The sequence below is a fragment of the Lactuca sativa genome, chromosome 6 (genome assembly GCF_002870075.4).
Source record: "Lactuca sativa cultivar Salinas chromosome 6, Lsat_Salinas_v11, whole genome shotgun sequence".
In the NCBI taxonomy this organism is placed as follows: Eukaryota; Viridiplantae; Streptophyta; class Magnoliopsida; order Asterales; family Asteraceae; genus Lactuca; species Lactuca sativa.
In genome coordinates this window covers 177,882,389-177,894,555 of record NC_056628.2, presented here as the reverse complement: position 1 = coordinate 177,894,555, position 12,167 = coordinate 177,882,389, and the positions used below count along the sequence as shown (strand labels likewise).

The 12,167-nt window shown below is 34.4% G+C and overlaps 1 protein-coding gene across 1 annotated transcript; it reads left to right on the top strand.

The window, feature by feature from the left end:
* The first annotated feature begins 6,244 nt into the window (after positions 1-6,244).
* Positions 6,245-10,615, top strand: LOC111891431 (LRR receptor-like serine/threonine-protein kinase RGI5). Its single transcript, XM_023887485.3, has 2 exons — positions 6,245-9,651; positions 10,000-10,615. The coding sequence occupies exons 1-2, from the start codon at positions 6,801-6,803 to the stop codon at positions 10,380-10,382; spliced, it is 3,234 nt and encodes a 1,077-aa protein (XP_023743253.1). The 5' UTR covers positions 6,245-6,800; the 3' UTR covers positions 10,383-10,615.
* The last annotated feature ends 1,552 nt before the right edge of the window (positions 10,616-12,167 follow it).

The following is a 12,167-nucleotide window of genomic DNA, read 5'->3' as shown; positions in this document are numbered from 1 at the left end:
TGGCCTCTTTACCAGCCTCCATACCTCCTAAACCCAAAATTTCGACATTTAGCGTCCATTGTTGTATCTTTGAGATTTTGAGGAGAATTTGGTGCTTATTTTGCTCATTTTGGAAGGATTGAAGAAGATTTAGGGTGCATTGCTTAGTGTGAAACTTATTAATCCAGAATCATCACTCATTTTGCAAGTCTTTTGAGGTATCAAGTTCATACCTTGTTTTCTTCTTGATTAGATCTCTTCATGTCATTGGTTTTGTGTTTTTGGGTTAATTTGATGATTAAAGTCAGTTGTGGGGTTTATCCTTTTAGATTTGGGCATATTATGAGTTTCTTAAGCTTAAAGGTGCAAGCTTTATGCTGCTTATGGTCTCATGCATGCAGTAAGTCATCTATTAAGTCCTTTTGAGCTTTAAGAGCTTCATTAAGCCATGCATGCACATAAAGTTGGCAACTTTATGTGATTAACCACATAAAGGAAGTAAAATCTAAGCTTGGGTCCTGGTATTAATCGATTAAGAGCTTAATGGGAAAGTTGGCCAATTTGGTGAGTACGACGTATAAGCATGTACACTGCGCGTACAAGCGCTATAAGCAGTACGCTGAGTACGCCCCGCGTACTTAGCATGTTGGGTTTCTTTTGTTTTGGGATTTAATTTTGGGCTAAGGTGGGCTTGGCTATCTTGGGCCATGTTGGGCCATCTGAATTCAAGTGTTTTTGGGCTAAGAACATTTTAGACCTTGGTTTGAGGCCCATGAAAGGGTTTGGGCCTAATTTGGAAAATTGGACCATATTTGGGCCTTGGGTGTTTATTTGGAAGTTGGGCCTTTGGATTAGTGGTTTGGGCCTCGGCTTTGGACCAAGTTGGGCAAAGGGTAAAAATGTCTTTTACCCTAGTTTGGACACTTAGTATGGGTAGGGATCTGATTATTGATGGATGTTATTTTGGTGATTGATAGTGCGGGGATCTTAGTGAGACAACAGCCAGGGATTCTTTCTGTGAGATTCGACAGTGCGAGGTAAGTTTTCTCACTATGTTTTGCGGGTCGAAGGCACCAATGCCGACCCATGGTTAGTTATGTAGGGTGCTAGATGGCTACGTGACTCTTGCATGTGTATATGTTTGGATGCTTACTAGGCAGGGCCCAATGGTTATTCTGTATGCTAGTATCTGGTTATGCACATATGATTTGTATGTGGGCGGGGGCCGTTATGCAAGTTTGGGCGGGGCCTGATGACTGTACGGCATGTTATTATCTTTGTGATTTTCGCATGTGTTTGTGTGTTATATGATTATATGTTTAATATGTTACTAGGCGAGGCTCGATGATTATTTTGCATAGTATTACCTGTTATGCTTATATGAATTGTATGTGGGCGGGGCCCGTTATGCGAGTTAGGGCGGGGCCCGTTATACTCATTGGGTGGGGCCCATTATGTGTTATATGTATGGTATATGGTATTTTGAGGAGCTCATTAAGCTTTGTGATTATGCTTTTCAGGTACTTCTATTTTCAAAGGGAATAGATCGAGATGATTGCAGAGCACACACCACCTCGTTCCACATTTTCTTGATTTACTCTAATGTGATATTATGATTGATACATTTGTTTTATTTGGATTTATGATGATATTTTTTGGGATATTGGTTTTATTAATTTAAAAATGAAACTTTCGGGTCTTATTTTTGGGACGTTAAAAGATATGATGTGCATAGAGGAGGGACGTGACGGTAGGTAAGCAACGAGTGTGAGAAGAAAAGGAGGTCGGGCCATCGGTTGAAGCAGTGACGACGACGATTTGCCGACGGTGGTGATCTTCCGACTATGGTAGGAGGTAAGAAATGTTGTTAAGTTTAAAGGATGTGTGTTTTACAAAATGAAAAAAAAGCATCCAATGTTGGATTAAATATTTGGGTTCTCTTTTTTTTTTCTATATTTATCGTCAATGTCCTTCTTTTTATTGATAGACAAAAATGTCTTTTACAAAGTTTGCAAATATATATTTGATAATATATAAATTCCTAGAATTCATAATATTTTTTGGTTTCGATTTGATCTTTCCACACATACACACACACACACACATATATATATATATATATATATATATATATATATATATATATATATATATATATATATATATATATATATATATATATATATATATATATATATATATATATAAAGGTTGCTTGTAGCTTCATTTGTGGCTTATAATAAAGACAGTTCACTCAATTGGACTCAAATATTTCAAGATAGTTGCTTCCTATTTCCTCAATCTTAGTTAATCACCTTATTATAAAAAGATTCTTATAAATACTATGGATTTTATCATATATAACCATGATATATTTAACTTTATCAGGAATTTAAAGCTTTTCTTATCCTACCATACTCTTGTGTTATCTGATCCAGAAGGTACCTAAGCTTTTATTTAGCAAATCTTTGACTTTATTGTTGATTGGAATAGACTCAAGATGTTTAATGTGATTAATCATTAATGTTTGATTTTAATGCATGTGCATCTACACATTTGAATATTGTTTGAGATATTTTATTATTCGGATTTCATTCAGATAGTATCTATTTTTCTTTATTGCATTTACGTTTTTAGCTGGTAATTCTCAAATGTATAACTATCGATTGAAAAGATTTTTGAAAACAGAGTCAAAAGTTAATGAACATAGAAAATCAAGTTATAAAGGTTGGTATCATCGGATATCTGAAAAGATTATTTGGTAACCATTTACTGATATGTTAATGAACAATTTACTAGGGACAAACATGGGTTGGTTTAAGTCGTTTTTTCGCTAAAACCAAACCTTACCATAGAAAACCGTTTTTTCCGGTTTTAAAACTCATATGGGTTCGGTTTTTGCATGGGTTAGATTTTCGGTTTTCAGTTAGGGTTTATGAGTATTCGGTTTGAAACCTTGGGTTTTGTGGGTTCACGGTTTTCTGATTTTCTAATTTTCTAATTTTCTGATTTTTTTTTCATGTTCAAACTCACTGAAGTACGTTACTATAAATGGTACCGTATCCAATTTAAATATACTAAAAGAACTACGCAAAGGTAAGTACACTAAAATAACTTCAATTTTGTCCCGGAACAAAACAAAATTCAAAGATAGTATTAACATAATTAACATTTCTTAAACATAACATGTAAGATGTATATAATACATATAGAAATATTTAGATCTAAATTAATATTAAATAATATTTATGATGGATCAGTTTTTGGTCGCTTTTAAATATATGGGTATTTTTAGTTTTACTAGGTGAATATATAATACAGAATCGAATTGAATCACTAATATCTATTTTTATAAATTTTCAAACCTATTCAATCAATTTTTTTGGTTATCAGTTTCCGGTTTGGTTTATGCTCATCCCTACCGTTTACTTAAGATATGTTAATGGCATTCAACTTAATGATTATTGGAAATATTTAGATTCGATATCATCATAATTCTCATATTTAAAATGTGTCTATATCCTTTTTTCCCTAATTCAATCTTTGTAACATACAAGTATACGATTAAAACAATTTGATATATAACATTGTAAGTATTTTGAACCATGTAATAATATATACATTCATTAAAATCATATAATATCAATCGCTCATGAATTGTATGTGGATAAACTAAATATAAATTTTGATTTTTGCTTTGTAACTATTGGTATGGTTAATTAGTTTACATATACATATATTGTAATTTGTACATAATCATATACCAATTGTGTGTAAATACACTTCAATATAATACTTGGTTTAGTTTTATTTTTAGATATTGTTATGAATATTAATTTAAAAATAACTTATTTGTCATGCTAGTTATTATTTTAGATGGCAAACATGTTTTTGTTTTCAAGAAGCAATATCATTTTTAATTTAATGTTATTTTTAACTATTGTTATTGTTAGTTATTTTTAAATATATATATTTTTAAAAGTTTTCATAATTATAAAAAATAGATTTTGTACAATTATAAAAAATATCAAACATGTTTTTGTTTATATTATATATATATATATATATATATATATATATATATATATATATATATATATATATGTGTGTGTGTGTGTGTGTGTGTGATCGGCTAATAATAATATTACTTACTAGGCATTTCAAGCTCATTACATTATATTGATATGTTTTAATGTTAATAGATATCCGTGAATGCTTATTTTGGAGATTTTAAAGACATGAAGTCAATATTTGTTTTAAAGATTGTTGACATGTTTGATATAGTATAACTATGTAAGTAAACTTAATCTCTTTTGTTGATTGTTATATCCACGTATACACTTTTAACAACCTACTTTGCTTGATAAAAGATTTTTGATGTGTAGGACTTCTGCAAATTTAGCCTTTGAAAAGATGTTTTAAATTACTATTTAAAAGTAGCAAATGCAAGTGGTGTTTTAGTAACGATCGATGGTGTGAGGAGAAGAGAATACCCGAAAATAATGTAAGAAGATAATGTGAGTTTAACAAGGAGGAGATGATGATTGCGGTTTAGATTTAAGAGGATGGAGATAATCACTATGGATGATTTACCAATGACATGACTTCATATTAAAAGTTGTATGAATTGTTTAGTTATAGTTTTTCTCTTTCAGTACTTGTGTTTCCATGCAATGTGTAAATTGTTACTTTGTCCATTTACTTTCATTTTTAATATTACTATATGTTTTTAGATATATTGCTAATATTTTTCCTTTCAACATCGTGTGTTTAAGTTTCATACGTGGGAAGTCGGAGGCATTTTTAAAACAATTTCTCTAGACTCTACCTCTAGATGGAAATATGACTATATGAGTTAACACATCTTGCCTTCCTCTATTTGGGTTTCTCATTGTTACTGTTTTATACTATAATTTTGTCATATTATTAACATTTGTTTCTTTAATTTTTCATGTGGCTAGATATTAAAATAATAACAATAAATTAATTAATATTTTAAACTTTAACCCTATTCCCAAAACACACCCACTACACCCTTTCCTCGGGTTACCCAAATAAATTTTACCGCGCCAAACAATAATTACACTGTTAATAAAGGACATATTTGAAATACCAAATTTACCCTTGTTTTGGAAGTTTCTTGTTACAATTTATCTCTATATCTACAGCCTATCCAGTCTCTTAACTACAATTCATTTTTTATTAAATAATTTTGAAGTACTAATATACAAAACTACACGAGTTTTCAATACCATTCCGGTCAATATGTTGACTCATATATCCTGCTTTTAATGAATTCCCTAAACATCTTATATTCACCTACCTTTTCAATGGCATTCCTTTTGTCATGGACTTCCATTTTATTTGCAATCATAAGTTCATAACCTTATCATTAATTTATGATCTTGATGACTTGATGTTTAACTATTTTTTATACAAATGTAGGATTAATTTGGAGAAACGTTCTCTTGACATACAATTTCATAAACCAAATAGAGCATGTTGTCTTTTAAACAATCATGCTATGAATAACGGATATACGTTTAAAACATTTAGGGTGTTCGAAAAAATAACTAACAACTAAATTTAGAAGCTGAAATTTGGAAAATGGTAGCTAAAAATCGAAAGTTGTACATTTTATTTGTGAATAATTTTTTTACCAAAATAATCGGTAGCTTTTAAATATGTAAAATAAAATAAAAACTAAATAGTTAAAATTTTCTGAAGACTAATTAATAGTTTTTTTTAATGATGAATCTTTTATTCTTTTTTCTTTGGAATGGGAGCAATTATATTTGAAATAAAACTTTAAAATTTCTAATAACAAGTGTTAGTATTTTTTAAATTAAAAATTAACAAATGAAAAGAAAGCATTGAAATCATGAAATGGAAAAATAAACATGTATGAATTTATTTGCATGCTTAATTCAAGCTTTCTTTAGCCTTTCACAATATCCTAGATATTATTGTCCACTTCCCTCGCATGGACTCTGAAAACATTGAATTCTATCTTGAGATTCTTGCCAAATTTGGGTCCGACCCGATATTCAAATTACATAAATACCCCTTATTGTTACATACGTTAAATAAATAATGTAATTTATTTACAGTTTTAAACCATATGTAGTAAATGGTTCCTAATGAGTCCATTACAGGGGTAATTTGGTATTTTTGGTGAGTGTTTTGGTGCCCTAATCATTTTAAATAAAATAAACAAATTGTTGGTATTTAAAACCAAACATTTTGAGCATCTCCATGTCCTAGCTCCAAACTCCAACCCATTCTCTCTCTCCATACACCTTCAAACTCCCATGTCCTCTGCCACCACCATAACCACCACCGCAGCCGCCGTCACCACCCACCGCCGCCCTCTTCTTTTCTTCTGTTAGCTCATCAAGAACATATGGAACACTTAAGTTGAACTAAAAAGACCCCACAAATGCCATCATATCTTATTCGGCTTCTATCTCCACCACCAGTAGAGGACCGAAGCGCCGCCATGTAAGGCGGAGGACACAGTTTCCTGGTGAGATTATGTGTGTAAGTTTTCATTAGAAGCAAAGATAGAGTTCTTTTTCTTGCTTCACATGCATGGGTTTATTTTTTCCAGTTTTACATAAACACACGAGTGAGTTTTAAGCATCATACCCCACTACCTCAAAACCCTCGTTCACATGCATATTGTCCCCCACGAATGAAACTTTTTTAAACACCACCGCCAAACACCACCCACCACCACCATCCGCCACCGTCATTTCCATTGATACCCATTTTCCTGCACCAACTCGCCACCACGGTTTACTAAGTTTATACCCAACAAAATGGATAAACTTTCAAACTTTTTCAGTTTCTTGATTCTCTCTCTCTACGTTTCTCTCCCGCCACCAGTCTCCTCCCTCTCTCCCGACGGTCAAACGCTACTCTCACTCCTCACCTCCGCCGATTCTCTCTCTAAAACCTCATCCGCCGTTCTTTCGTCATGGAACTCATCTTCAATAACACCGTGTTCATGGCAAGGCGTCACATGTTCACCACAAAACAGAGTCATTTCTCTCTCTATCCCAAACACATTCCTCAATCTCTCCTTTATCCCACCACAACTCTCTTCTCTCTCCTCCCTGCAACTTCTCAACCTCTCATCCACCAATATCTCCGGCCAAATTCCTCCGTCGTTCGGCTCTTTCCCACACCTCCGCCTCCTAGATCTCTCTTCAAACTCCATCTTCGGAAACATTCCGCCGGAGCTCGGCCAACTGAGTTCCCTTCAGTTCCTTTATCTCGACTCCAATCAACTCTCCGGCAAAATCCCACCTCAGCTTTCAAATCTTTCATCCCTCCAATACTTTTGTATCCAAGATAATCTCATAAACAGCACCATTCCACCTCAACTCGGATCATTGGTTTCCCTCCAAGAGTTTCGAATCGGAGGTAACCCGTATTTGACCGGAGAGATTCCGTCGGAATTAGGTTTTTTATCCAATCTCACCACTTTTGGAGTTGCAGCCACCGGACTTTCCGGGGTGATTCCGGCGACATTCAAGAACATGATCAGTCTCCAAACATTAGCCATTTACGATACAGAGATCACCGGTTCAATCCCACCGGAACTTGGGTTGTGCTCAGAGCTTAGAAACTTGTACCTTCACATGAATAAACTTAATGGTCCGATCCCACGTGAATTGGGAAAGCTTCAGAAGCTCACTAGCTTACTTCTATGGGGGAATTCCCTCACCGGAACAATCCCGCCGGAGCTTTCAAACTGTTCATCACTAGTTGTATTCGATGTCTCTGCTAATGAACTGAGTGGTCAAATCCCAAATGAATTAGGAAGGTTAACCGTTCTTGAAGAGCTTCATCTGTCGGAGAATTCATTAACCGGCCCAATTCCACCGGAGCTCAGCAACTGCACAAGCCTTACAGCGATTCAGCTTGACAAAAACCAAATCTCCGGCGAAATTCCATGGCAAATTGGAAACTTAAAGATGTTACAGAGCTTCTTCTTGTGGGGAAACATGGTTTCCGGCATGATTCCATCATCTTTCGGCAACTGCACTGAGCTTTACTCGCTTGATCTTTCCAAAAACAAGCTCACAGGTGAAATCCCAGATGAAATATTCGGGTTAAAGAAACTGAGCAAACTGTTACTACTTGGGAATTCACTGTCGGGTAAAGTTCCTAAAAGCGTCGGGAAATGTCAATCATTAGTTAGATTAAGGCTTGGAGAGAATCAACTTTCGGGTCCAATTCCTAAAGAAATAGGACAATTACCAAATCTTGTGTTTCTTGATTTATACACGAATCATTTCTCAGGTGTTTTACCAAATGAAATCGGTAACATTACAGTTCTTGAGCTCTTGGATATTCATAACAATCACATTTCCGGCGAAATCCCGCCTGAGTTAGGCGAGTTGGTGAACCTCGAGCAGCTCGATTTGAGTCAAAATGGATTCACCGGTGAAATTCCGGCGAGTTTCGGTAACTTCAGTTACTTAAATAAACTCATCCTCAACAACAATCTACTCACTGGTATAATCCCGGCATCCATTAAAAACCTGCAAAAGTTAACACTTCTTGATCTGAGTTCCAACAGTCTTTCCGGTCAAATCCCACCTGAAATCGGGTCAATCACAAGCTTAACCATTAGTCTTGACTTGAGCTGGAACCGATTCCAAGGTGAAATACCCGAGTCAATCAACGGGTTGACTCAGTTACAATCACTCGATCTTTCACACAACTCCTTTCATGGCAAAATTATGATCTTGAGTTCACTTACTTCCCTCACTTCCCTCAACATTTCCTACAACAACTTCTCCGGTCCAATTCCAGTGACACCATTTTTCCGAACCCTAACGCCGGAATCATTCATTCAGAACACGGGTCTTTGCGAATCAATCGACGGGTATTCCTGTTCTTCACGTTCACCCACAAGAAACCGATTAAAATCAGCAAAAACTGCATGTTTAGTGATCGTAATTCTCATTTCCATTAGCATCGTCGCCGCCGCTACCTGGATCTTCATGTCAAGAAACCGGTACATGATCAAGAATTCTTTACCCGACCAAAATCCCGACTCCCGGGGCGACGATTTTTCATACCCGTGGACGTTTATACCCTTCACAAAGCTCGGATTTTCAATCGATAACATCTTGGATTGCTTAAAAGACGAGAACGTGATCGGAAAAGGGTGTTCAGGCGTTGTATACAAAGCGGAAATGCCAAACGGAGAGATTATTGCAGTCAAGAAGCTATGGAAAACCAGAAAAGATGAAGAACCCGCAATCGATTCTTTTTCAGCAGAGATTCAGATTCTAGGTCACATTCGGCATAGAAATATCGTCAAACTTTTAGGGTATTGTTCCAATAGAAGCGTAAAGCTTTTGCTTTACAATCATATTGCAAATGGGAATTTACAGCAGTTGTTGTTAACTAATCGGAATTTGGATTGGGAAACGAGGTATAAGATTGCTGTTGGATCTGCACAAGGGCTTGCATATCTTCATCATGATTGTGTTCCTGCGATTCTTCATAGAGATGTGAAGTGTAACAACATTCTTCTTGATTGCAAATACGAAGCTTATTTGGCTGATTTTGGGCTAGCGAAGCTCATGAGTACTACAAATTATCAGCATGCCATGTCAAGGGTAGCTGGATCCTACGGATACATCGCTCCAGGCAAGTTTCTACACCATTGAATGTCATAAATAGTCACAACTATTAATCTTAATTAAGTTAGAGAAAATGTCAGAATATTATCCGAAAAGTTACATTTTAGTTTCAATTTATTTTTTTAACATAAAAGTCCGATTATTTTATTTTGGCTTAAATTAACAAAAAAAATTTATTTTTTAACAGGAAATGACATATTATAATGTAAAATCAAATAATCAAGATTTTCTGTTAAACCAAAATGTAACTTTTTCCAAAAATATTGAGACTTTTCTGACAATTTCCCTAAATTCTTATAGATGTTTCTTTAAATGTGATTATTTTGACATATGGAACTTGTTTAATCTTTTGCAGAATATGGCTACACGATGAACATAACGGAGAAGAGTGATGTTTATAGTTATGGGGTGGTGTTGTTAGAGATCTTGAGTGGGCGTAGTGCTGTTGAAAATCGGGTAAGAGAGGGTTCACATATAGTCGAATGGGTGAAAAAGAAAATGGGAAGCTTTGAGCCTGCAATAACAATACTTGACACAAAGCTTCAAGGTCTACCCGATCAAATGGTGCAAGAAATGCTACAAACACTTGGGATTGCAATGTTTTGTGTGAACTCTTCGCCTTCCGAGAGACCTACAATGAAAGAAGTGGTTGCATTGTTGATGGAAGTTAAGAGTTCACCCGAAGAATGGGGGAAAACTTCACAACCTTTAATGAAACAATCATCTACTCATAGTTAAAGTCTTTCCATAATAATTGTAGGTTAGGTTTTGTTTGGGATTTGAGGGTGTTATTAGTGATTTATAAGTTGCTTTTAGTTCCCAAATGGGTGAGAATAGAGTTATATGATTTGGGTATGGGAGAAAAGATTTGGATAAATGATGTCATTGTTGTAGTTTGTTTATTGTAGGCCTTCTCCTATAGCAACGTTCAACTTCAAGTTATTAATATAACATGATTGTTGCAAGATTAATTCTTTTTAAATTATATAGCACGACCTATTTTGGATCTATATATTCAAAATGATTATTGTTGTGATTTCATGTCTTCATAATTGTGGTAATCTTACTACCAATTATAATTATTTTTTTTTTTTTTTTTGTTAAAAGTCAAATCTAGCCAACAAAATCGTTGGTGGACCTTCATAGACTGAAATTTAATCGTTTGGACTATGATGTTATAAAAATATAAAAAAAACTGATTTTGTCATTTGGTATGATGAAATCACAAATGGCTTCTACGATTTACTCATTGCCAAAATGATAAAAATCGATTTTTTAATATTTTTCACTAAATTACAGCCTAGACAAAATCAAAATATATGAAGGCCCACCTGTCGTTTTAATGGCTTTATGTGTCATTTTTATAAAAAAAATTTGGCTACTTATTGAAAGAAACTCTGAAAATTATGTTAAATTTGCCATTTTCCTTTATAAAGGCTCCATATGTTTATACAAAATGGTTATTTGTTTAGACCGGACGGAGTGGTGAGCGGGGAGAGGTGCGGGACGTTTCCCACATAGGGGGAACACCGCACCGTGGGTGCGGGAAAGCTAGCGCGGGAAGAGGGTGGGGGGTGGGGATCCCGCATTCTCACTCCTCACATGATTGGTACATTTATTTATTTTTTCTTTTCTTTTATCTTTTTTAATATTTATAAAATTATATACTTATTAAAAAAAATATAAATATATCAAAATTTATAGTTTTTAATTTCCTACGAAATGAGTATAATATATGTATGAAATATATTTAAAAAAAAAAAATAAAAAATAGTGAGGGGAGCTTCCCACCCATTCCTTGGGTTTTAGGTGAGAAAAGAAATGTGAGGGAAAGAGGGGAATGACCCATAAAAAATGAGGGAAGCTTCCCTCCCACTCCCTCGAGTTAGCAACCTTTGAAACATTCTTGTCTTCCATGAGCATGATGTAAAATGGTTTGTTTGGTGTGTTATATATCTAAATAACTAGAATTTACTATACACTTAACATCATTGGAAGCAATTATTAGAAACTTTTAAGCAATATACATATGTTTTAACACTATTTTTTTGCTATAACCGAATATCTGATTTTATTATTAAATAGTTACTTTTAAAAAACATATCCAAAAACGGATGGAAGCCATGTTTCCTTCTTACACTCCCTACATCCTTATGGATGACAAAAGTGAGCCCCACAAGTCTCTAAGTTATTTGTCTTACAATTGGTCCATAACTTCTTGTTTTTTTGCTATGGAAAGAAGCATGTATTTGGTCAAAAAGGAAAAGGGAACTTAAAGATGTTAGCAAACAATGCCCATGGACCATGTCTCCTCTCCCCTATACATGCTAAAGGAAGACAAAAAAAGCTACATGGACCAACACTTCTTACATAGGATCTTCAATTGTGCATATACTATTTAGTAATAGTGATAACAAGAAAACATGGATAGTACAGATAGAATTTAACAATATGACTATAAGTATATATCCATAATTCCTTAGCATAAATATATAGTGATTTTTTTTTTCTCAACGACATATA

Excerpts from the sequence above, each read along its gene's own strand:
- LOC111891431 (XM_023887485.3), top strand. The coding sequence starts at position 6,801 with ATGGATAAACTTTCAAACTTTTTCAGTTTCTTGATTCTCTCTCTCTAC. Across the intron at positions 9,652-9,999 it reads CTACGGATACATCGCTCCAG|AATATGGCTACACGATGAAC; the intron begins GCAAGTTTCTAC and ends AATCTTTTGCAG.